This window comes from Aulonocara stuartgranti, assembly GCF_965226115.1.
Source record: "Aulonocara stuartgranti genome assembly, chromosome: 22".
Classification (NCBI taxonomy): domain Eukaryota; kingdom Metazoa; phylum Chordata; class Actinopteri; order Cichliformes; family Cichlidae; genus Aulonocara; species Aulonocara stuartgranti.
The window spans coordinates 8,386,289-8,413,563 of record NC_138957.1 but is presented as its reverse complement, the minus strand read 5'-3'; the positions used below and the strand labels follow the sequence as shown (position 1 = coordinate 8,413,563).

Below are 27,275 nucleotides of genomic sequence, written 5' to 3'. Positions count from 1 at the left end.
TATTTTCATAAACTATTTATTTACCACATCAATAAACAGCATGGCAGGGCAAAATATTTTTTCTAACATAGCAACCTTTTAAAAGTGAAAGGCGACAGAAAGACAGGTGAGAAAGATTAAAACTTAACTGACTTTTTGATAGGATTTTACACAAAGTACTAGTACAGTATCTAGAAAATGTAGGAAGATACTAGCATCATGTACAGTACTTTCTTCTGAAGAAATTATGTTGGGACCCTGAAAAAAAACTTACTATGTACAATAATGGATTTCTATAAATTTGATATCAGATGAAAACTTTGGTTGTAAGATTCGGATAATTATTAGTTAAAAGCTAGAAATTTTAAATGAGAATAAGAGAGAAAAGTATTTCTTTGTGCCCCCCTTTCCCTGTTAATGCTCTACCTGGCCCCATGGCAAAACTTTGGTAGACCCGCCCCTGCACAGTTAACAGCTGTCAGCTACATAGAAAAGGATCCTGGTGTAAGTTGTCTCTCAGAAGCAGTTCATGGCTTTCCTTCAACTCATTCATGTCAGCCAAAAGGTAAACCAGTTTCTCCATCACCTGTTCAGCTCTGATGATTCAGTAAGGACATCTCCTGGTTTTATCTTCATGTTTCCCTCTCACCAGATAACCAAACCGATATCATGACCAGCAGCTTTTATGGCTCCAACAAACATCAGCTGATACTAGAAAGTAATATTAAATAAATTCTAACAACAGCTTATCAAGTTTAAAGGCGCTTCTGCTGTTTAACGCGACCTCCGCTAGTTTCCTCTTTCTGGCGCAAAGCGGGAGATAAACAAGCAAGAGAGACGGGACTTGAGGCAGAAACGCTGATCAGCTGATCATTGATCAGTTTCATGATTGAAGTAGCAGCAGGAGAGGGAGGGGGGAGAATGAGAGAAGAAGAGGCAGCTGACAGGGTAAAGACACAGAATAACTCCAGCTTTTTGTCTTTTTCTTTATTGTAGCTGAAGTACGGGACAAATCGCATTTATTTTCAGCTCAATACGAAACGCGTAATATTAACTCTGAATACCAGAGGATTCCGTTTTTTACAGGATGGTAGACAACTCTACTAATTAACCATATGAATAAAATAAAGTTCACCAGTAACATATAGCACCCACCCAGCTGTATAAAAACTCTGTCATGCTAGCTAGTACACAGTACGAGTTATTGTAACTGACTGTAAAAAGTTAGCACAACGAAAACAAACTACAACTAAACTTGGTTTATATCTGACCCAGATAGACTGCAGGTCATAACTTCTTACCTGAAGCTCATTTCACCTGACAGTCAGACCGGCGGCTGCCATGGGTCTCTCCACCTCTGCCTCCCCTTTCCCCCATCCACCTGCTGGCCTCCAGTACTTGCTAATTTTACTGAATCTGTGAAAGCTCCACCATAGCCACTACCAAACAATTGAGTTAATTTTACATGTCTGCCAGCATCTGTCCAATCCGCCACCTTTCACTGTTTACACGGTTACGAAAAAAAGACAACAACAACAGCAAAACATCGGCCCATTTAAAACAAAAAATTACCATCGGCCCACCGGGCAAATGCCCGGTATGCCCAATGGCCAGTCCAGCTATGTATATAAGGTTACTAGTGATAAAGTCAAATATAGATAAAGTTAGTGTATAGTGGTGTTTATTTTGAAGGGGGGGGGGGGGGGGGGGGGCAATTACCATCACTTATTCATTTTTATAACACAGGTCTATGGTTAGATGATTTGCAACTGATAAAGACAGAAATGAAAACATGAAAAAGAAATTACCATCCTTTAAAAAAAACAATTGTCTTCTTTTTGTGTAATTTCTCTATCATTTTATATTCGTCTGCTCCTGGATGGGCTCCTGTTTTAAATTTTTTGTTTTTGAAGATTTCAAAGTAATGGCTCCAGCTTCCCCCGCTGTCTGCTCCAAACCCAAAGATAGTGACCTGGGGAAAAAAATTGAAGTAAAGATTTAATGTATTGTTTCCACTAGGAGCATTCTATTTATTTGTTTATTCATTCATTCTTTTATATATTAACTAATAGCATTCTTAAAAGACATCATTATCTCCATGTCCTATTGAGGACATGGAGAATACCACAAAGCTGACTGAGGAGTTAATGAAAATCAGCCCATAGAGCACTTTATGCATAAATGCTGTGATGACAGGGATTCTGCAAAAGGAATAGGGATGGGTAGTATCTTCACTGACAGTTTTAGCGTTAATGAGAGCACTCACTGGAGTGAAGGTTCTTCTAGCAGTACAACAACCCTAAGCATGCAACCAAGATAACAAAAAAGTGACTTCTTGACCACTTTGTAAATGTCCTTGAGTGGTACAGCCAGATTCCAGACTGGAACATGACTGATAATCATTGATAATCACTTCTCAGTCCTGGGATCCCCTAAGTGTCATGTTTCTGGGTCCTTTTGACCCAGTTTTTTGTTTGTTTGATTTTTTTGTTTTTTTGGTGGGGGGGGTGTTGTGCATTTTTGGTCATTCAAATCAAATCAAATCAAATCACTTTTATTGTCACATCACATGTGCAGGTACATTGGTACAGCACATGTGAGTGAAATTCTTGTGTGCGAGCTTCACAAGCAACAGAGTTGTGCAAAATACAATAATGTAAACAAGCAAAATACAAGAATGGCTACATCTGAAACTAATAAATATATGTACAATATATAATAGTATATGCATTTCTGGATGTGTATACTAAATATTTTTCTACGTGTGTGTGTGTGTGTGTGTGTGTGTGTGTGTGTGTACACATATTTTACAAATTAAATAGAGTAAACAATGAATAGAATATATAAAATAAATAAAATAAAATATACAGAGTGAGACATGTGCAGAACAGTGGCATTACTGTACAGTATGGAGTGCATAATGTTAAAGTTCCAGTAGTGAAGCTGAGGTGTCTATGAAGTGTTCAGCAGTCTGATGGCCTGATGGAAAAAGCTGTCTCTCAGTCTGCTGGTACGGGACTGGATGCTGCAGAACCTCCTTCCTGATGGAAGTAGTCTGAACAGTTTATGGCTGGGGTGACTGGAGTCCTTGATGATCCTCCCCGCTTTCCTCAGGCACCGCTTCCTGTAGATGTCTTGGAGGGAGGGAAGCTCACCTCCAATTATCCGTTCAGAGCACCGCACTACTCGCTGGAGAGCTTTGCAGTTGTAGGCGGTGCTGTTGCCATACCAGGTGGTGATGCATCCAGTGAGGATGCTCTCAATGGCACAGTGATAGAAGGTCCTGAGGATGCGGAGGCTCATGCCGAATCTTTTCAGTCTCCTGAGAAAGAAGAGGCGCTGCTGCGCCTTCTTCACTGTTTTGTTTGTGTGTACTGACCACGTAAGATCCTCAGCCAGGTGTACGCCAAGGAACCGGAAGCTGCTCACTCTCTCCACAGCAGCGCCGCTGATGGTGATGGGGGTGTGTACTTCTCTGCACCTCCGGAAGTCCACTATCAACTCCTTTGTCTTTGCGACGTTGAGGGTGAGATGGTTGTCTTGACATCAGTGGGTCAGGGCGCTGACCTCCTCCCTGTAAGCTGTCTCATCACTCTTGGTGATAAGACCAACCACTGTAGTGTCGTCCGCAAACTTCACAATGATGTTGGAGTTGTTAGTGGCTGTGCAGTCGTAGGTGTAGAGTGAGTACAGGAGAGGGCTCAGTACACACCCCTGTGGAGCACCAGTGTTCAGTGTGACGGGGGATGAGGTGATGCTGCCCAGTCTGACCACTTGGCGTCTGTCAGACAGGAAGCTAAGGATCCAGCTGCAAAGGGAGCTGCTCAGTCCTAGATCCTGCAGTTTCCTATCCAGCTTCGAGGGAACGATGGTATTGAATGCTGAGCTGTAATCTACAAACAGCATTCTCACATACGTGTCTCTCTTCTCCAGGTGTGACAGGGCAGTGTGTAGTGTCAGGGCTATGGCATCATCAGTGGACCTGTTGTGGCGGTATGCGAACTGTAGAGGGTCCAGTGAGTTGGGTAGTGCAGAGCAGATGAAGTCCCTGACCAGCTTCTCGAAGCATTTGCTTACGATGGGGGTCAGGGCTACAGGTCGCCAGTCGTTCAATGAGGAGATGGTGGAGGATTTGGGTACAGGGACGATGGTGGCCATTTTGAAGCAGGCTGGGACTACAGACAGAGAGAGGGAAAGGTTGAAGATGTGCGTGAACACTCCAGCCAGCTGAGCCGCGCATGACTTGAGGACAAGGCCGGGAATCCCGTCCGGACCAGTAGCTTTGCGTGCGTTCACCTTCCTGAAGCACCTCCGCACATCCTCCTCAGACACAGTGTGCGCACTGACGTCATCCGCAGTGCGCACACTGTCCGGTCTCATGGTGTTCGCTCTGTCGAATCTAGCGTAGAATACGTTTAGATCCTCACACAGAGAGGCTGTGGTCTGCGGTGTGCTGGTTTTCCCTCTAAAGTCTGTGATCGTGTTTAGTCCCTGCCACATACTCCGAGGGTTGTCAAACTGTTGCTCCACCCTGTCCCTGTACTCACGTTTGGCTGCTTTGATCGTCTTCCGGAGTTGGTAATGTGCGTGTTTGTAGTCCGATGTGTTCGCGGAGGCAAAGGCGGTGCTCCGTGCCGCGCGAACATCTCCGTTAATCCAGGGTTTTTGATTGATTCTGTATTATTTTTGAGTTCACTTGTATTCTATGGTTCCTAGCTTATTCTGTTCAGTATGGTTTATTAGATCTCCCCTTGTGTCTTTGTCCTCTGTCTCACCTGAATGTCTGTGTTTATACAATGTGAGCCTTGTGTCTTGTTTCCCCTCCATGTGTTTTATTCCTTCATATTTCCCTAGTCCATCATTTTTGTTCTCTCTCTCCCTCGCTCCCTCTCGGTTGCCTCTCCTCCATACTTTGATAGTCTCCCGTCAGTGTGCGTTATTTTGTGTTTGCTCTTCCCCTGTCTCTTTATGGTTATTCATGCCAGCTGTGCTTTCCATGTGTTCTCACTTCCCTCATGATCCGTCTGTGTATTTATGTCCGCATCTCCCTCAGTTCCGTGTCCTCATAGCTTTGTGACTCTCCCTGTGTTTCCCTGTGTGAATGATTATTAGAATTCCCCAGTTTAGTTCTGTATGATTTTTCCTTTTTCCAGCAATAAATCCATGTTTTTTGAGTTCACTTCCTGCTTCTGGGAGTCTGCTTTTGGGTCCTATTCCTGCCTGCACACAGCGAGTTCATGACACTGAGGCCACTTGCCCACTTTGGGGGTCAATGTTCCAATTACCACTGAATCACTGTTGTGTTGCCTTCACCCACCAGATCTTCTCAAGGTCCTTTCTCAGCCCTAGGTATATCTCAAGCTTCTCGTGTTCCTTTTTCCTGAGGTTGCTATCACATGGTATAACTAACCAATATGTTGTGTCTATCTTGCTGATGTACTCATGAATCTTTTGTTTCATCCTAGTCAGTGGTTGTGACACTCAATAGACCTTGGTCACCTTCCCTTCTTAGGACAATGTCTCAGGTGGCTGAGTTGCAGCTTTTCCAGTGGCCTCTTCATGGTTCCTATTTGCCTGTTGAAGTCCCTGGTACTTGTGGCTATCTTCAGTGTCTACAAGGTTCTGGTAGTGCTATTCCCTTGGTTCTGAGTAGTTTCCCTCTCTTTATTACCATCTGACAACAGTTCTTCCATCTGAATGACATTCCAATGTCATTGTTGTACATCCAAGAGAATTGATGTCACTCCTGGCATACATGTAACACCTGTCTCATGTAGCTGTGAGTGGGGCCTGGGTCTCAAAGGTGTAATTTGCTTTTGATATTGTCTTGTTCATGCTTATAACCCAAAATATAAATCAACAAGCAACAAGACAAGCATATCAATTGAAATGCACTTCACTTTAGTGAATGATTCCCAGTAGAAAGAAAAAAACGAAATAAAGTAAAAACATTTGAGTTTAGTGGTAAATTAATATGTAGAACTGATAAAGTGGTGTTCACTACATTTCATTCACTATGATCAGTGGTGCACATAAGTGGTCCGCAGGTGCGCATGCGCTGTCAAAATAAAAGACGTGCACCAGATAAGAAGTTGCAACGTGCGTTTACGTACATATAAAACGCACTGTTTTTGTCCGCTAGAGTGGGATTTTCACGGCATATTCTGCCCCACTTCTCTGTGCGTTCATCATTTGTTTGAAGCCAGCTCACCTCCTGCAACCACTTTTCCGAGAATACGCGCTTCTTTTGCGGGTTCAGACTCCTTCTGACATTTCTTTGGAAGTGGAGGAACACCAAAGTAATTGCTTAAAGGAGCTTGCTTCTTCGACATCTTTAAGAATTCTAAACAAATGTCTGTCCTCCTCCAGAAAATCTTATGTACGCAAATGCGCGGGTAGCCCACGCACACTCAGTCCCAGACGTTCTTAAAAATAAAACCCTTGTTGCAGGCCTAAATCATGGCTGGGGTGCACTGTGGCCACTTCACTTGTAAACAACCAATAAAATAAAAGGCGCATGCCAACATCGATATTCAGAGCTTCAGACAATTCAAAGGGACAGATGGGAAAAAGGGCATCAAGGCTACCAGCAGGGTTCAGCCACGACACACAAAACCCACAGTCACACTAAATTCAAAACTCAAATCAGCAGAAGAGACCATACGAGCTTTGCTTCCATCACACTGGTAAAACGTCTGTCTCCTCCTCCTCTTGGTAGGTTACAACAGCTCCACATATGAGGTACTTTCAACCATGAAAGTAACAGCATGTTGCTAGTTTACAGACTCAAATGTCCACTCGATAGCAGTAGCTTATCTCTCCTCCCTCTCTCACACACAGTAGACCCCACAGCCCCCGCCAAATCCCACCCCTTTACCTAAAACTCTTATGGATTGGCTGGGGGCACACGAGCTTTATTACATGCCTATAAAATTAAACAATATAATAAAGGACACTTCAAAATGTAAATAAGAAGGCAGTGAGTCTAAACAATACACATCACATACGTTAAACACGTGCATTCCAAACTTTTCCACTTAAAGGTTAAATGATATAATTTTTAAATAGTTTCTCTCTACATTTTAACTATTTGTCATGGTCCTGGGTCAGTGACCCAGCGCTTTTGGTTATCATTTTCTAGTTTATGATGATGATTATTATTTTTTGAGTTCTGTGTTATTTTTGGTCTGCCTTTGAGTCTGTGTCTCTGTCTGTCTATGGTGTCACCCCATCTGTTTGTGAATCTGTCTGTTTAGTTCAATGTCTTGTCTGGTTCCATGTGTCTGAGTTTCCTGTTTTATTGTGAAGGTCTGTGTCATATGTGAGTGTGCTCAGTTTACGTTTCCCCTGCCTCGTCAGCTGTGATTTCTCCCAGGTGTGTTCCCCTCCTGTCTCACATCCCTTGATTACTGCCATCTGTGTATTTAAGCCCTGTGTTTCTCTGTGTTAGTGTCGCGTCGTACCCTCAACTAGCTGTGTGTTCTGCTTCTATGTTCCTAGTGTTTGGTCTTCTGCTCCAGTTTAGTGTTTCTTTCCAGTGTTTCAGTCCTTGGTTCCTCTGTTCTGACTTTTGGTTTTCTTTTGGTGAGTTTAGTTTGTACAAGGTTTTTCCCAGCAATAAAGCTGCGCTTTAAGTTTCACTTCCGTGTCTGAGTTCTGCATTTTGGGTCCACCACTCCTGCTTGCCTGCCACACAGCGATTCATGACACTATTAATATGCTTTTGAAAATTTAAGAACATAATGACCTGAGATCGCTTTTTCAGTAATCAAAATAAACAATTTGTTTTGGCAAAGGCTACATACAGCTTGATGTCATCCAGATTGAGTTGTTGAATAACAGTTGCACTATTCTGTAGTTGGTTTCCATAGCCAGGCTTGTTAATAAACTGGCTAAGGGGATTCGAGCTTATGCAGAACAGCAGTGGGGACAGAGCAAAATGGCACATTTGATAAAACTTGTGCAACTGGCTTGAAGTTTGCCTGTATTGTTGTTCACTACATCTCTATTGAATACACTAAGTACAGTTTTCACAATTTCTGTTGCTGGGATCTTAGCTCCACTAGCCACTGAACATTGTTGTTATAGGTTGCATCCTTCTCTCATATGCACTTCCACTTTTGTTAAATCTTCAGCCTTGGTGGGGCTGTTGTCATATTGGCAAGTGGTACATTTATTTATATAACACCCAGCACGCCCCTGCGGGCGGTTTATCCTTCAAGCTCGGGTCCTCTACCAGAGGCCTGGGAGCTTGAGGGTTCTGCGCAGTATCTTAGCTGTTCCCAGGACTGCGCTCTTCTGGACAGAGATCTCCGATGTTATTCCCGGGATCTGCTGGAGCCACTCGCCTAGCTTGGGAGTCACCGCACCTAGTGCTCCGATTACCACAGGGACCACCGTTACCTTCACCCTCCACATCCTCTCGAGCTCTTCTCTGAGCCCTTGGTATTTCTCCAGCTTCTCGTGTTCCTTCTTCCTGATATTGCTGTCATTCGGAACTGCTACATCGATCACTAAGGCCGTCTTCTTCTGTTTGTCTACCACCACTATGTCCGGTTGGTTAGCCACCACCATTTTGTCCGTCTGTATCTGGAAGTCCCACAAGATCTTAGCTCGGTCATTCTCCACCACCCTTGGGGGCATCTCCCATTTTGACCTTGGGACTTCCAGGTTATACTCGGCACAGATGTTCCTGTACACTATGCCGGCCACTTGGTTATGGCGTTCCATGTATGCCTTGCCTGCTAGCATCTTGCACCCTGCTGTTATGTGCTGGATTGTCTCTGGGGCATCTTTACACAGCCTGCACCTGGGGTCTTGCCTGGTGTGATAGACCCCAGCCTCTATGGATCTTGTACTCAGAGCTTGTTCTTGTGCTGCCATGATCAGTGCCTCTGTGCTGTCTTTCAGTCCAGCTTTGTCCAGCCACTGGTAGGATTTCTGGATATCAGCCACCCCCTCTATCTGCCGGTGGTACATACCGTGCAGGGGCCTGTCCTTCCATGATGGTTCCTCGTCTCCCTCCTCTTTCTTGGGTTTCTGCTGCCTGAGGTATTCACTGAGCACATCTTCCCAATGTATTCTTGGATGTTCGTTGTCTCATCCTGGACTGTGGTGCTGACACTCACCAGTCCCCGGCCCCCTTCCTTCCGCTTAGCGTACAGCCTCAGGGTGCTGGACTTAGGGTGAAACCCTCCATGCATGGTAAGGAGCTTTCTTGTCTTTATGTCAGTGGCTTCTATCTCCTCCTTTGGCCAGCCTATTACCCCAGCAGGGTACCTGATCACGGGCAGGGCGTACGTGTTGATGGCCCGGATCTTGTTCTTACCATTCAGCTGACTCCTCAGGACTTGCCTGACCCTCTGCAGGTACTTGGTGGTTGCAACTTTTCTAGCGGCCTCTTCATTGTTCCCATTCGCCTGCGGGATCCCCAGCTACTTGTAACTGTCCTCTATGTCTGCAATGTTGCCTTCTGGTAGTTCAATCCCCTCAGTTCTGACTACCTTCCCTCTCTTTGTTACCATCCGGCTACACTTCTCCAGTCCGAACGACATTCCAATGTCATTGCTGTATAGCCTGGTAGTGTGGATCAGTGAATCGATGTCTCGTTCACTCTTGGCATACAGCTTGATGTCATCCATGTACAGGAGGTGGCTGACAACTGCTCCGTTCCGTAGTCGGTATCCGTAGCCAGTCTTGTTAATGATCTCACTGAGGGGGTTCAGGCCTATGCAGAACAGCAGTGGGGACAGAGCATCTCCTTGGTAGATCCCGCACTTGATGGTGACTTGTGCTATGGGCTTGGAGTTGGCCTCTAGTGTTGTACACCACATCCCCATTGAGTTCCTGATGAAGGCTCTTAGGGTCCCATTGATCTTGTACAATTCTAGGCATTCCAGTATCCAGCTGTGGGGCATTGAGTCATAGGCCTTCTTGTAATCAATCCAGGCAGTGCACAGGTTGGTCAGTCTGGTCTTGCAGTCTCGGCTGACTGTTCTGTCTACCAGTAGCTGGTGTTTTGCGCCTCTGGTATTCTTGCCAATTCCTTTCTGTGTCTCACTCATGTATTGACCCATGTGCCTGTTGATCTTAGCCGATATGATGCATGACAGGAGCTTCCATGTAGTACTGAGGCAGGTTATTGGTCGGTAGTTGGAGGGGACCGGTCCTTTCTTGGGGTCCTTGGGGATCAGGACCGTCCGACCTTCGGTTAGCCATTCCAGGTGTCTCTCGTTAACAAGCAGCTGATTCATTTGTGCTGCCAGTCGCTCGTGGAGTGCAGTCAGCTTCTTTAGCCAGTAGGTGTGAACCATGTCGGGCCCTGGTGCTGTCCAACTCTTCATACTGGAGACCCTTTCTTGGATATCTGCCACTGTGATGGTTACTGGACCCTGTTCAGGGAGGTCGCTGTGGTCTGCCCTCAGATCCACTAGCCACTGAGCATTGCAGTTATGGGTTGCGTCCTTCTCCCATATGCTCTTCCAGTATTGCTCCGTCTCCAGCCTTGGTGGTGCTGTTCTCTTATTGTTCCCTTGCCACTGAGAGTACACCTTTGCTGGTTCTGTTGAGAACAGCTGGTTTATTCTCCTGCCTTCTATCTCTCTGGTGTACCTCCTCAAGCGACTGGCCAAGGCTGTGAGTCTTTGCTTGGCAGTTTCCAAGGCCTCAGGTATGGACAGCTTGCTGTATTTCTTATGCACCTTCTTTGTCGCACCTTTCTGCAACTCCGTTAGTTGGCTAACCTCCCTCCGTGCTACTTTGATCTTGCCCTCTAGCCTCCTTCTCCATGGAGGGTACTGCCCCTTGTGGCTGTTCAACTTGTAGCCAAGCATCTCACTGATCACTGCTGCCGTATTGTAGATCAGCTTGTTAGAGTCGGTAATCGTGGTTGTAGGTATTGTCCGTAGTGCTGCATTAACATCATCTAGCAGACCTTCTGAGGGTACTTCACGTAATCTTGGTAACCGGCTACGGGGGATCCAGGTTTCAAGCTTGGCCATGATCCTATTTTTCAGGTCAGCTCCTCTCGCACTCAACGATCCTTCTCCTATCGCACTTGGGGCTATGTACCCAATCTCGGGTGGGGGTGATGATATTTCCCCCCTGACCTGGCGTCCTGACTCCTCCTTGCCTCCATTTGTGTTGTACCTCGTCAATCTCTAGCTGTGAGAGCAGTCCCTTCTTTCGAATGTTGGAACACTGAGCTACTAGTTGTTTCGCCGTCATTGTGGATGTTGGGTATCGAAGAATCCATAGGTCCCTCATCCTATTCATGTAGCCCCTTCCGCCGGGGTTACTTGCGTAGTAGCATTCCAACAACGCCCTGTTTATCTCCAGTGTTTCCTCGGAGGGGTCTCTCTGCACTGGGGCTGTGATCGACCGTGGCTGCTGGGTCTCTGGGGGTCCTCTCAGCCTGGCTGGGGGGCTCCTTTGCCTCCCTTCTGCTGTGTGCCCAGCCTGGAGGCTGTGGTCTGTGACCGGCTCCCGGTGCAGACGGCTCCCTGTTATAGTGTTTCCTCACTTGGCTCATGTGAACCCTGCCCAATTTTTACTCTTTAAGTGTGCGCGTGTGTGTGTGTGTGTGTTGTGTGTTGTGTGTGTGTGTGGGGGGGGGGGATATGTGTGTATTGTCTGTGAAGGTTCTCAGTCATCCAGGTCATCGTAGTCAAAGGAGCTTGCAAAGAAAAGCGTCTGGACTTCTTTGAGTTACTTGAAGATGTTTCACCTCTCATCCGAGAAGCTTCTTCAGTTCTAAGGTCAAATGGTAGAGAGTCCCAGATATAAACCTAGTGGGAGTAACCCCCCACAGAGGGACAAAAGGACCCCCTGATGATCCTCTAATCGCCTGAGCCAAGGTGTGAAACTGGGTGTGGGTCCCAATCAGCCAGAGTTTCGGGTGTGTTCATTGTGAAACCTGGCCCCACCTTATCATGCGAATTCCTGAGGTCAGATGGCCCAGGATGTGAGTGGGCGTTAAGGCGTCTGGGAAGGGATCTCAAAACTGGATTATAGATGGCAGAGAGTTGGTGTCGTAAACCCCCGCCTCTGTTCAAAGATGGTCGCTCACAGTGGACATAGATGGCTTCTTTCACTCCTCTTTCAAACCATCTGTCCTCTCTGTCCAAAATGTGAACATTGGCATCCTTGAAAGAGTGTCCTTTATCCTTAAGATGCAGATGGACTGCTGAGTCTTGTCCTGTGGAGGTGGCTCTTCTGTGTTGTGCCATGCGCTTGTGAAGTGGCTGTTTGGTCTCTCCAATGTAGAGGTCTGGGCATTCCTCGCTGCACTGTACAGCATACACCACATTGTTAAGTCTGTGTTTTGGCGTTTTGTCTTTCGGGTGAACCAGTTTTTTGTCTGAGCGTGTTGCTGGGTCTGAAATGCACCGGGATGTCATGCTTGGAGAAAACTCTCCTGAATTTTTCTGATACACCGGCTACATAGGGGATGACAATGCTGTTGCGTCTGTCCTTCTTATCCTCCCTCGCTGGTGTCTGGTCTTCTTTTCTGTGCCTCTTTGCTGACTTTAAGAACGCCCATTTAGGATAGCCGCACGTTTTGGGACTCTCCACCATTTGACCTTAGAACTGAAGAAGCTTCACGGATGAGAGGTGAAACGTCTTCAAGTAACTTAAAGAAGTCCAGACGCTTTTCTTTGCAAGCTCCTTTGATATTTGTGTATTCACATCATTTATGTTAATGAGAGTGTGGAGAGTGAGTTGGAGGGTGGGGTGGGCTGCTTTTAACTATGTAAAGCACTTTGTGCTACATTTTTTGTATGAAAAGTGCTTTATAAATAAAGATTGATTGATTGATTGATTGATTGTGTGACACGTTGGTAATGGGACACCTTTTTTATAGTTTACGAGTTGGAACTGAACCAGCTGATTTTAATTTGCACTAAGTGGCAGGATTTACAGTTACTGATAGATTTTAGCTGGTATCATGACTTAATGATTTTTTTTAATACATCTTCCAGAATTTCAAGAAAATTTTTTCACTTTGTCATTATATTGTGCATATTGTGTGTGAAATTCTGAAAAATGAGTTTGGAACAATAACAAATGAAGGGCTGTGACACTTCCCAAACAGCCTGTTTATTTTGGTATGAAAATAATGTTTTAATGTTTAGATTGAGTTAATGTTAATTTTCAATGTTTAAGTGATCATCATACTTGTTACTTTAGCAGACCTAGTGCCTACAGATTATATTCAGACATTTAAATATATTCAGCCAACTGTTAGATTTTAAATAAAATATTTTAGTAGAACTGAAAAAATATATACATCAAACATAAACTAAGGAAATTTCTGAATGTGGTAACCCTTGATTTTTAAATGTCAACTTAATTTCCCTTAAAGTCCCTAAGGGTCCCAAAGCGCTTTACATATTCAGTCATCCACCCATTCACGCACACATTCACACACTGGTGATGGCAAGCTACATTGTAGCTACAGCCACCCTGGGGCGCACTTACAGAGGCGAGGCTGCCGGACACTGGTGGACTCTGACCCCCACCAGTAGGCAACGGGTGAAGTGTCTTCCCCAAGGACACAAGATCGCCCATTTAAACAAAACCTGACACAAAAATTGTTTTTCAGGCAAACAAACACATTCAGCTCAAAAATCATGTTACACTGTTCTTGCCAAGTTAAAACTAATTGTTGAATCTGGTTGACTCCAACACTGGCCCTGTATTTAGCATTGAATCAATACCAAGTGTAGTGGCGGCACTCCATCTCTATTTCACTCTTCTGTACCACCTTTAGGAGTCAGTCTGGCAACATGCATTTGAAACGCGAGCAAGTCCAGGTACTTTTCTTGCAAAAAAGATGTTTATTGAAACTTTTAATTTACATGGCAAGACTCTGTCAAAAAACTGTGTTGCTTCCAGCTTATCCGACTCCCCAACTACGTAATTACAGTGTGCCGGAAGCCCAAAATACTAAAAAGTGCATTAGAATGTCGCACTTTTATATTCTATACCTTTAACAAAACAGTATTTTGAAATTAACTAGAAATTATATTCTTAATATCAAACGTATAATGTATATTTCTCATCTAATCATTTTACCAGTACCAATAAAATTAACCTAGAATCACTGAGCCTCTTTTTTTTTCCTGGTACAAGTCCCTACTACTAGATCTATTAGCCCTGCGCAAATTTGCGTAAATCCCCTGAACCTACCGGTAAGACCTCCTAGAATTACTGACTTTTTTATTTTCTGGTGGATGTCCCGAGGTGTTAATCACCCCTGCTGAAATTTTCACAGGTCATCAGCTCGATTCTCCTCCTGTTTTTGTTGTGCAAACCACCCATTATCTTTGAGGCCTGGAAGATTTGCATTTGTTCACTCAGAGTAGCTCAGATCCAAGGTAAGAGAAAAATCTGGGTTACAACCCTACAATGGAGCTGAAGGCCTCTCAGCAGGGTACTAGGAGGTGTTAGGTTCAGGGAATATACGCAAATTTGCGCAGGGTTAGTAAAAATTCAAATTTTTTATTTGTCACACACACACAACCATACACAGTATGACATGGGGGTGAAATGCATGTATATGTATGTATGCATGAAATAAATGTAGTAGCTCCATTGTTCTCCTGCTTTTGTTGTGCAAAACACCCTCCCCCAACCAGGAGAGATTTGTGTATGTGTAGGAGTGGCATTGCTTGACTACAGCACAGTACTGTACATAAAAGCAGACCGACCAGGAGGGAGAATCATTTCTTCTTCGCATTTCTGAGAACGCACATCAGGATGGCCTCCGTATCACTGCCATGCAGGAATAACCTATCGGCGCAACATCCTTGGGCCTTGCTTCAGGAAATGAACGAAGCAGATTCTGATGGAGGAGAGGTTTCATTTGTCCAGCAGGCCACTGATACCTCCTCAGAAGAATCTGAAAAGGAGACGGAAGAACCCAACATGCCTCCTCGGAAGATGCCTCCCTGGTACTGGGAAGCCCTGTCTGAGCCAGACGGCAAAAGAAGGCACTGCGTGGGTAGAGGAGGACAATGGAATGCCCAGTACAGGAGCAAATCGCTCGTGCTTCACTGCGCAAGCTGGACCCACAGAGTCTGCTAAGGTTTGTCATTGCCATATTACATATGATATTTATATAAACCCATTTAGAGTGAGGTTCATGTAAATTTACCATTCTCTATTTGTTTATCTTCCAACAGCGTGAAATTACATGTGTGCTCCAAAGCTTCCTTTGCCTGTTAGACGTGGGAATGCTGCACACCATCAGAGAGTGTACGGTATACCGTACACTCTCTGTAGCAACCGTCTGGCCTCACGGTAACCTTTGTACACAACTGCGAATTAGCTCCTGTGGTTCGCCAGCAGTGAACTGTTCCAAAAAATACAGCTTATCTTGATCGTTATCAGTCTTTTGCTCTACTGCTTGTTCGAAGGCTCTTATGAAGGCCTTATACTGTAGTGCATCACCTTTAAAAACCGGAATGTCCTTTGATGGCAACTGAGCCAGCTGCTGCTGTTTCACAAGTAACTCAGTGATTACATTCTGTTTCTGCATGACTGACAATACATCATCACTTCTGTTAACGTGACCATTAAGCCCATGAGTGGGGACTGGATGTGGTACCTGTGAGTTTTGCACTTGTGAATTAGCGTGACTACTCACATCAGCTTGTTGTGGGAGCATTATGCCAACTCTTTCCTTTTTAACTCCTCGACCTTGGGATCTTTGTATTGACACATAACTGCTCAGACCATCTTCAGATCTTTCACATTCTTTGAGCACCTTTAATTTTGCTTGAATTTCTGCTAATGCAGTCTCCAACTCTAACTCTTCTTTTTCCGCTTTGACTCTTGCTGTTTCAAACTGAAGATGTTGCCTAATCCTGGCCAACTCTAACTCAAGTTCTTGCTTTTTCTTCTTTTTCTTCAATGCTGCGGCTCTTTCCAGCAAGGCTGCGTGTTCTGCCTCCTGTTTAGCACGAGTGGAGGAAACTCTAGATGTTGTAGATCAGGGGTGCCCAATCCCAGTCCTCGAGATCTACTATCCTGCAGCTTTTAGATGCATCCCTACTCCAACACAGCTGAATCAAATGGTGTGATTACCTCTTCAGCATGCCATCAAGTTTGGCAAAGGCCTGATAACAAGGCATTCAGTTGATTCAGGTGTGTCAGAAGAAGGATGCGTCTAAAAGCTGCAGGACGGTAGCTCTCGAGGACTGGGATTGGGCACCCCTGTTGTAGATGCTCGGCTGACTTGAGACCCACGCGAGCTATGAACTGCATCCTTTCTAGCTCCAACCTGTGATGAACTGTCATCTGGGTTAATAGCTTCCTCCAAGCCAACTGTAACGTGCTCCTGCTGCTCAGCTTCATTTGGAATCATATGCTTATGATCCTCTGCTATCCATTTCTTTGTTGTTTTCATAAACTCTCTTATTGATGCCATTTTGGGCTCAAACCAATTGTCCTGGTCAAATATTTTTTCTTCTTCAGACAAAAGGCTCATAACCTGGTTATTGTGACTTTGAAACTCATTCAGAGCCTATGCAAAGTCACTTTCCACCCTTTCTTTCAAATTTTGAAGGTTCTGAGCATCACTCATCATTATCTTTATCTCCTTTATTTTGCCTGTGATTGTTCCTAATGTTCGTCTTCTTAAAGCAATACATCTTTGTAATTTTTCTTCCAAAGCCTTCTCTGTTAACTTACATGTTCTTCCCACCTCTCTTTCATCTGCCATCTTATAAGTTGCAGGGGTTTATTGGCTCAGGTTGCATGCACTATTTGTCTTCTGCTTAGAATTTTTAATAGACATAGTGTAAACCAGCTTCATAACATGCCAAAAACTCCACATTGACTGTATCTGTCACGGTTTTGGGTCCGTTGGACCCGGTATTTTGAGTTTATTATGTTTTGGTTTAATTTTGCATCATGGATTGTTTTCTTGTTCTCTTGTTGTGGTTGTGATTATTATTATTAGAGTTTCATGTTTCTGTTATCCATGTTTTAGGAATTGTGGTTTCATGTATAGTTCAGTTCCATGTGTCATTTTCTGTCTCTCTGTGTTAAGTCCGTGTCTCTGAGTTGTGATTCATGTTTCCTGTTTTATTGTGAAAGCCTTAACTAGAAATTATATTCTTAACATCAAACATGTATATTTCTCCTCTAATCATTTTACCAGTACTAATAAAATTAACCTTTAATTGGCTCTTACATCAGGTATGGCATTTTTACACATTGCTATCCAAGAGTTATGTAAAACTACTTTCAGCTGTTCTGTTGACACAAGCGGGTAGGCTCTACATGTTCGATTTGGCAATACTTTTAACACTTGATATCCTTCATGGTACCACCTTTAAACACAACCCATGTGTCTTTAGCTAGAGTAGTTGCTGCCTTTGGTTTGCAGGTAAATGTGTCAACCATCAGATGTCCACTCTTCTTGACTCTTCTTGAAATAACCATAGATACATTTCTGTTTTAGGCATGTAGTCATCTAAGGCAGACTTTTCTCAGCTTTGCTGGTAAATCAGTGTTTCTCAGTGTTTAACTACCACCACTGTCAGTCAGATGCATAATGTACAAATTGTTTAAAGTGAACATACCTCATCACACATCACTAGGCTGAGAACCACTGCAAGAAAGCCAGTGGATGGATAAGCACCCTTCTTTCCCAGCCATTCTTGATGAACATATTTCATGAAAGCCGGATGGAGGATCCAGATCTGTTATGAATCAGACATAGCCTTAAATCTGAGTTCTATGAACTATTACTTTCTGCAATGAATTCACAAAATACTTTAAATTAGCACGACTGTAGCTAAAAGAAGCCAGTATTTGTTTTTGGTGGTATGGCTTTGACTATTGACCCGCATGACCTTCCAGGCACATAAATGCCAAGTATGAGAGATTGGGAAAACCATAACAATACCCAATACAGAGCAGAGTAAACAGTAAATACTGCAACAAAGAAAAAGCTGAGGTGCAGGTGATTTGTGAAATGGCTTGCACATCTGTAGCAATGGTGGATATGCTAAATCAGGTTAATAGTAAAACCTACTGTATATGAGATTATCCAGTTCAGTGTGTAAAATCAGCTGACTTTGTTTCCTGCCTGAATTAATGGTAGCTTATATGTCAGTTTTGTTCATGTAAACCTAAAATACTCACCAAATCTTTGTTAGCTATCTTCTTTAAGTTTGGAGCACCATTTTCCCTGTTAAAAAGATGAAATGAACTGATTACATAAATAAATGCTAATAATTACCTAAGACTAGCACATCACAACAAAAGATTAAGTTGTTCATATAACAATTCATATAACTTTATGCACTTTTTGCTGTTTAAAAAAAGAAAGGCTGACCTCTGATGGGTTGTCTCAAAAACTGTTTTGTTTAATTTGGTTGTTCTAACAACAAAACAAAAACAAAAAACTATACTGCATTTTTCCTTACAATTAGCTGAAACTATGTTGCAAAGCAGTTAAAATCTGCTATTCAGAGCAAAACAGTTATACAATTTCTGGCAACATAGGTTTTAAGACAGTAGCCCTTTTAGCCTACCCTCGATTTATGTCCTTCATGAGCCACAAAAAGTCACGTGTTTTGAAAGGAAAAAACAAGAGATGAGTGGTATTGTCCAGTCTAGTAGAACTCTCTGGATACATGACATGATGAGTTGTTTTGGTTCCAACATCTCTTTCATAGCCTTTGGTACGCCCCCGATTCATTCTAAATAATACAGAAGGATACATATTTAGCACACATTTTTGCATTTTAGATACATAAATATAATTTTTTATTTTTTATTCCTATTTATTCTATTTATCCCCTTTGTATATTTTATTTATATTTGTCTCTGTATTTATATGTGTGTGTGTGTGTGTGTGTGTGTGTGTGTGTGTGTGTGTGTGTGTGTGTGTGTGTGTGTGTGTGTGTGTGTATATATATATATATAACAATTCTGTAACTGTAACTTCGGTCGTTGCTGTGCTTTTTGGAAGTCGAATTTCCCAGAGGAACCCACCCGAGGGATTAATAAAGTTCTATCTTATCTTATCTTATCTTATACATAGACTTATATTATATTATACTATATTATATTATATTATACTTTTTGTCTCGCAAGAACATTGTTTACATTAGATTTTGTGTTTGTGTTAAATGATTATTACCTTATTACGATATCATGGGAATCAATAAGAGGTCCATAATGCGATCCTCTCAAATTTCCAGAATTCCCCACCACGGCACAACTCCTGCAGTGATCAGGACGAGGTTCTCCAATATCTGCAATTGGTGTTATTGTCTGAAATAGCCTCTCTAGAGTTTTATTGTACAAAGTCAAGTTCTGAAGTCTTGCCCCCTGTAAGTTCTGACAAAGAGGAGAAAGTTATTGAAAAAAAATCAAACTTCCCCACAGAACAAAAATATTATAGAATTTCCCAATGATTACAAGTTCATGAGTCACCAGTAAGTCTGGGAAAGACCCTTTCAAACATTTTTCCATATCAGCATCAATATTATGATGCGCCATTTACAACAACTGTGAAAGATCACTGAAGCTCAAGAGTAAAAAATGTATACTGATTTAGGCAAAAATCTTATTAGGCCTGAAGTTTAATTCAGTACTTTAATTTGATATTTAGAATTAGGGCTGTTCGATATAACGATATATATTCGATGACGATATAAAAACGTCTATCGTTTCATTTTATGCTATAGTTTGTTTCGTGGTGTTGCATAATGAACTTTTTACAGCAATATTTTTTCATTGTTTTGATGGTCACTGCAGTGGCTATATTAATTTCTTAAAGTTCTCTCTTTCTCTTATATTTAATATTACCACACTTCGGGCGGACAAGCGCCTGTTTTTATGCGTTGTGGTTAGCAACAACGACGGTAACACCATCGCGTGTCCGTTTGTTTATGTTCCACATAAACCTTTCACAATAAAGCTCATGATCCTGTTGAGACTTTTCAAAATAAACTGAACCACGCGAAAAAGTAGATTATTTACGCATGAATAGTAAAAAAGAGCCGCCAGGTGCTAAAAAATAAACCTTAGACTCAAACGTTAGAACCGGCTTTTCTCCGCAGCATGCCGTGTAATAAATACTCACAAAGAAAACGGCAGCCGTTACAACTTATGTCTAAAAATGTATCGTTTCGTGCATCGGTTAAAACACTCGACTCCAGCTACATGACGCGCAGCTGGAAACACTTCCCGCAAGTCGAGCTGCCCGATATTCACAGAATTTACAGAAAATGTCACATTTTTGTGATTTATATCGTTATCAGGATGATAGAATTCTTATATCGGGATATGAGATTTTGGTCATATCGCACAGACCTATTTAGAATTGTTCTGAAAAGTTTAAGACTGATCTGCAAGATACAACATCAGCATTAATCTGTAAGTTTCTTCAAGCATATGAGTTGTGCACATTTATGCAATGATAGATTATGAACAGTACTTACACAAACATATACTGTAGATTCGAATATTTTTTTTTGTCTTTCAATTCAGATAGAGTCACAGTTTTACCTCAGAGCTCTAAGTTATCATTAGTGAGAACCTCAACCCCTGGGCCTGAACGCTACCCCTTTCTTGAGAGAAACAAAAAAAATACTCATTGCCATATTAAGCCATTTCTTTTGACAGAAGTTATATCCAGAAAAACTCCATAAAAGGTTGCAGACCAAACCAATTGCCTTACTGATTGTCTTACTAATAAGTGGGAATTCGCTCTCATGCTATTTTGCCCCATTTAGTAAATCTGGCCCTTTAAAAAAAATGCCAATGATCCAGTTTTATGCGTAGGGAGGCGCTTTCATATTGTGATATTGCGACTTTCACTAAAGGAACTAAAAAAGTTTTCCAGAACTTGTCATTGCCAGTAAATGGTAAGGATTTTACCATTCTTCAGGTAGAAATACAGTAGGGTGAAGAGTGCAGTATATTTAAAAGAATAAACGATGGATAGTACAAGGTGCTCTAAACTTGTGTAGTTTGTTTACTTACACAATAGAGGAATATTTGTGCTTGTTTTTTGGATGGAGGTAGACCGTGTCATTTAACAGCAGCAATATGTTGTTAAATGTCATGACATACTTGAATAATAATAATACCTTTAACATCACCACAGAAGCCAAAAAAGTGATATGTTGATATGTTGTTTTTTATTATTTACCTTCCACCAGAGGAAATCTTCCTCTGAAGGTATATGTTTCTGTGACAGAAAGGGTACAGGAGCTTCACTGATGATGTCATTAAACCAAGGATCACTGTCTCTTAGACATTTCTGACAGCCACAAAGACTCGGCTCGCGATGACAGAAGGTATATCCAGAAAAACTCCATAAAAGATTGGAGACCAAAACAATTGCTGTGATACTCAGTAGCGGGAAAATGCTAACTCTGGATCTTCCCCATTTGAAATACATCTTGGCAGAGTTCCAATCTGAGAACAAATACATGTGTGAATGTGAAAAATAGGACTAAGCCTTTAGAATACAGTAATAGAAACAATAACTCTTTACTTATAAATATTTATAGTTTGCAGCATATTAAGAGCATTGCACTGGAATGCACAAAATCGGATAAGCATAAAAAGTTGGTTAGTGTCCTCTTATATTCATGGCATTTGAACAGATAGCATTTACCAGCATAAATCACCTCCCACATTATTAGTTCATGTAAGTAACAAGATCTGTTGTTTGAAGTTGAATAAAACAGTATGACACCCAACAGAATGGAAAACACAGTACAAAATATTTCTAGATCTTGGTCAGATTCTGCATTTGCATGAACTGTTTATCTCATTGTTTTCTCTGCTTACCTCTGTTGCTGTTGAAAAACTCCTGTTCAGTTAAACTTTCCTTGTGGTTCTGGTGCTGATTAACCTAAAACGAAGTAACATAGCAACAAAAACAACACAATGATTAAAAAGCAAAACAACTCAAAATGGCACTCATTAAAATTATCCCATTTGCTTCTGAAGAATTTGACTACACAATATGAGGCCACTCTATTTGAGGCAGAACAAGATAAATTGCTAAACTGTTTGAAAAAATAGGGAAAAAAGAAATCTGGGAAATGCATACTAAATAAATGCAAACACACTTCAGAGGTTCGCTACAGATTAGTGTGAGATAAGACAGAGTGTAAATGTAATGCATCTGCAAACCAGGAATATGAGTCAAGAAGAACTTGTAGGATATATCTATTAAGCTATCCATGTAGCTATCAAGTAATGAGCAACTATTCAGTGGGAGAGGGAGGGAGGGAGTGGTTGTTGACTATGTGCAAATAACTATAGAGGATCTGACTTGTGCATTGCCACACAGAGAAGTTGTGACAATAAATTTTATTTTATTATGACAACCCACAAACCGACACACATGCAAACACATATACATAAATACCTTTAAATATATATTCTATTAGCCTCTTATCAGCACAATACAGCTGATATTTGAGTCCATGTTTTACACCATAACATTTAACGCATAACTCTTACTAGAGGTTCTTTATTATTAGCTGAAAACTTAAGAATCTTAAATGGTAAATGGCCTGTATTTGTATAGCGCTTTTACTAGTCCCTAAGGACCCCAAAGCGCTTTACACAACCAGTCATCCACCCATTCACCCATTTACACAAACATTCACGCACTGGTGATGGCAAGCTACATTGTAGCCACAGCCACCCTGGGGCGCACTGACAGAGGCGAGGCTGCCAGACACTGGCGCCACCGGGCCCTCTGACCACCACCAGAAGGCAACAGGTGAAGTGTCTCGCCCACAATCGCCTATCTTTAAATCCTCTAACTCTAAAACACTATGCAACATGGTAGCTACAAATACTAACACTCACCATTCATTGAGGCTACTAAGAACACAAATGAACAAGTAACAAAGTAATAGAAAACCCAACATAAGTTGTCTAAATAATGCTGCCAAAACAGCCTCAAGAGGATAGTGTCATTGATATTTGGGCAGGACCCCTTCACATGTCATTGTCTGATGTCATTTTTTGTGTCCTTTGCTGCTAGTATTACCATGCAAAGGACATGCTAACTGTAATAAAAAATAAATGGAGAACCTTTATCGTTGTGTAATATCCAGTGTATAATGTGAAAAAGTGTTTCAATAATAATAATAATAATAATAATAATAATAATAAGAGTTCTTATTGTTGTTGCAATTGTTATTGTTATTATTATTATGATTACTTGATAGGACTAAATGTTACAATCCCTAAAATAATTAGCACCATTCTTGAGTGGGCTTGATGACCGGGTCTGTTTTCATATATAAGGTGCACCGGATAATAAGGCGAATTAAGCTAAACAAAACGGCCAGATAAGCCAAATTTTACTCAACTCATTCTTCTAGCTTCCTCCACTTCTGTACCATTGATTGATTAATGTTGAATTCTCTCGCAGCTGCTCTATTACCATGTTGTTGCAGTATATTAATGACGAACCTTGTATTGTGGATGGATTATCTCAGTTGCTAAAAAGTTAGCGTTCATCCTCCAGCTTCACTGTGTTTATGTTATGCTAACATAGCTGTGTCGCTAGCGATCACGCAGCACATCATTATATACCAACTAGCCCAACTTCAGTAACCCTACAAACGTCACTATTTAGTTTTCTGTCTTAATTTATGTTGGAAGTGATGGCAGAGCTGTACGTTTTCATTTTTTCAGAACTCATCATATTTATTGTGCGGAAAATATGGTACCATATTTCCCCTTTATATCTATAAAGAGGTCTTGCCTAAGTATTAATGAAAAATCAACATTAATGAATCAATGGTATGGAAGTGGAGAAAGGAAGAAGAATGAGTTGAATACAATCTGACTTATCTGACTGTTTTGTTTCGCTTAATGTGCCTTATAATCCGGTGCGCCTTATGGTCCGAAAAACACGGTACATTGGGCCCCTTTGATGCAATTATTTCTGACCTCTGCCACTGTTCTTACTGTGATGTTTTTTTTGTTTTCACATTGATGTCTTCAGGTGAAACTTTGGGTATTTATTTCAACCAATTGTGTGTTTTTGTCCTCATCCAGCATTAAATGGTAAATGGTAAATGGTAAATGGCCTGTATTTATATAGCGCTTTTACTAGTCCATTCTTAAGCCATTCTTTATGGATGTCTCTCTGCCCAGAGTGTGTCACATTTTGTGTTTTAGTTTGCAAAATACTTCTTCCAAAACCTAATCTTTTTTTTTCATTGATATGCTTCATAAGTGGCTTCTATCATCCAGAAAAATAGATTTAATAAAATTATTAAAAAATAAAATAGTTGTTTGGGGGTTTTTTTCAAGTAAATTTTAAAAGAACTATTTGTCATACTAACTAATTTGACTTAAACACTGGAAAGCAATTTATTTAATATTTACAAAACAGTAGTGTTATATGATATTTTTGAATTAAGATACAGATTATTATCTTTGCTTATAATATGTTAGCTGATTTGGATCAGTAGAGGATCATGTGAGTGCAGCTGGCTTGCAAAAGACACATGATGCTTAATATATTTTTTTTCTCTCAACTGAAACATTACAAATAACATCACTTAGAAATGCTTGCTTGCCTATCCCATTTAAGTTTATTCTTAAATGGGACTAATGGCAATATTTTTCTCTCTTGCAAAATTTAGATTTTCATTTTTAAATTTAGGTGAAAGGAAGGTGTAGGGAATTTTAGGGGTTTATCTCTGCCATTTCCACTATGTGGAAACCATTGGATGTAAACTTCTTAGACAAGTCACTGTTTTTACACTGTGACTTGTCACTGTTTTGCCCTGAAGCATCAGGTTTGTTGATAGTGAAAATAATGTTGACAGAGAAGGCGTGGACACAACCTAAGGTTGTCAACACATTAAGTGTCAGTAGTACAGACGAAAGGACTGGTAATAATGCGTTAAATTTGCTTTCTAAAGTTCTAAAGTTCTAAACTTTTACTTTATTTTGTGACCAGTATGACTGCTGACATGTTAAAAGGTTTGTCAGCTGCTTGCAATAATAATAGCTGTTAACTACTGACTAACGAATACAATATGCATATTTCATGGTTTGTGAGTGATTCGGTGGTTTAGTAGACAAAGAAGTCAACAGTGACTGTGATATAAACATATCATCACTATAAAGAGGTCTCTAAATAAGTAACAGTACTCTATTATTAAAACTGATGATGATTTGTATGCTATTTACGACATTGACAAATGTTCAAATCCGTCACAATATTGGAGTAAAAGAAACACTTCCAAAAAAGGATACTAGCATACATTTTAATACTTCCTAGATACTGAATTTTTGAATTAAAAATGAATAATACTGATATTAAGCCATTTATTAGTTGTGTAGCAATGTATATACAACTCCAATTACACTATGGATTACATTTTTAAGGTACTTATCTACCTATTTATTATAATCTGGAAGATGATAACTTTGTCACAGATGGCACAGAAATTGACCCAAAAGCAGACACAATGCACAGAAGCGATCGAGTTTACAATCAGTTTGTTTACAATAACATAATCAAAGTTCACAGTGAGAGTCCTGTCCGGGACAGAACGCCTGAAACAGGAGCCAGAGCAGTTAAACAGTGAGAATTGAGCTTTCCTTACTTTTTTTGTGCAGAGGCGTATTAAATCCCAGTTCTTTGTATTCTTTACGGCCAAAAAAGACACAAAGCTCAAAGTGGTCAAACTCAAAAAATGATCTTTAATTTTACATATTCCGGAATATGGAGACTCAGCAGACACACAGACATGTCAGCCAAAGTCTGAAGTAAAACAGGAAGCTTAGTCATTTATATAATTCCTCTAGACGTCACACACACTTCAAGTTTTGATCAAAGACTCTGCTTACTTTCACTTTCTGGCTGCAGGTCCTATTTTTGCAAAAGCATAGTTTCCTGTCAGTACTTTTAACTCAAACTCAAAACTGGCCCTCTCTTATACATAAAACAATATAATCAGCAGATAAGCATTCAGATTATATATTACTTTTATATAACTTTCTCAGATCAGAGGCTAGAGAGGACCGCGCTACCGTTCATTGTTTTGGCAGAACAAAGAAACCTGTTCAACCTGCAAAAAAAACAGTTGAACTCCCATTCAGTCAGATGGCAGCTAGTTTTTGGTCGATTCAGTTTCACTTTAAGCTATGGTGCTTAAAGTGAAACCTGATGCCTTGTCTTAATTTGCTGAAGTAGAAAGTATCTTGTAACATGGAAAATCAAAGACGAGATATGTCATATGTCATGGCTGTGTGCAGGCAGGGAAAAGGACCCAAAATGCAGGACTCACAGAGGCAAGGTGAACTCAAAATGCACAGCTTTATTGCGAGTTGCGGACCGGACAGAAAACTAGCTATTCTGGAGAGAAATAAACTAGCAGACTGGCAAGCAGATAAACAGAACACACAGCATAGTATGAGGGCGAGCAGACATTAACGACCCAACACTGACACAGAGAAAACAGGCCTTAAATACACAGAGGGAGCAATCAGGGGATGACAGACAGGAGGGAAACACAGATGGGTCAAATCAGGGGTGACGAGACAAGGGGGAGCAAGACCAGACACAATACACACAGGACAGGGACTATAAATGTAAAACAGGAAACACACCGACACGTAAACTTAACAGAGACTAGGGAGACAGAACATAGAGACCTGAAATGTGGGACAGAAACCAAAACACAGTCATAATCAGTGTTGGTCAAGTTACTTGAGGAAAGTAATCAGTAACTAATTACTGATTACTTCCCCAAAAAAGTAATCCCGTTACTTTACTGATTACTTATTTTCAAAAGTAATTAATTACTTAGTTACTTTTTAAAAACACGATTTACAACCTGAAGAGGTGATAAAGCGATAGATCTTTCAGCCCAATTCTACTTTTTCTGCATAATCCATCATACAAAATGTAATCAAATGGAAAAGTCTCTTTGTTTTTTAACTTGTTTTATTAGTTTTAATCTTTTAACTTTATGCATCAAGCAAAAATTTAATTACATGCAACATTCTGACTTGAATAAATTAGTTTAACATTTAAACCTATTTTCTACACATTCCAGCACATAAAATAAAATATTTTTTGTGTTTACACTCAGTCTTTCAAATAGATGCAAGTAAAACACAGCAGAAAATAAATAAAGTCAAAGACTCAGCGGTCCTGTTGCTCTATTTTCACCTGTAAAGCAGGACTGGGTAGGCGGAGGTTTACCCTGGTGCAGGTGTGCCGCAGCGGTCAGTTGAAGAATCCGCGAGATTCTCTGTGAGTTTCCCAT

The 27,275-nt window shown here is 41.3% G+C and overlaps 1 protein-coding gene across 1 annotated transcript; it reads right to left on the bottom strand.

Annotated features, from left to right (window-relative positions):
- LOC309698354 (CMP-N-acetylneuraminate-beta-galactosamide-alpha-2,3-sialyltransferase 1-like) lies at positions 1-25,790 on the bottom strand. The gene is made up of 8 exons (XM_082520733.1): positions 25,608-25,790; positions 21,805-21,868; positions 21,158-21,426; positions 19,139-19,338; positions 18,528-18,695; positions 18,136-18,181; positions 17,571-17,690; positions 1-1,951 (listed from the first exon to the last, which is right to left on the bottom strand). Exons 3-8 carry the CDS (start codon positions 21,407-21,409, stop codon positions 1,784-1,786), a joined length of 954 nt encoding a protein of 317 aa, XP_082376859.1. The 5' UTR covers positions 21,410-21,426; positions 21,805-21,868; positions 25,608-25,790; the 3' UTR covers positions 1-1,783.
- Positions 25,791-27,275: the final 1,485 nt, after the last annotated feature.

Bases quoted from the DNA above. Each gene is read 5' to 3' on its own strand.
- LOC309698354 (XM_082520733.1), bottom strand. From the start codon at position 21,409: ATGTATTTCAAATGGGGAAGATCCAGAGTTAGCATTTTCCCGCTACTG. The intron at 18,182-18,527 runs GTAGGCTAAAAG...TCTTTTTAACAG, and splicing joins ATGAAGGACATAAATCGAGG to GGAAAATGGTGCTCCAAACT. The intron at 1,952-17,570 runs GTATGTTCACTT...TTTTTTCCCCAG, and splicing joins GCCTAGTGATGTGTGATGAG to GTCACTATCTTTGGGTTTGG.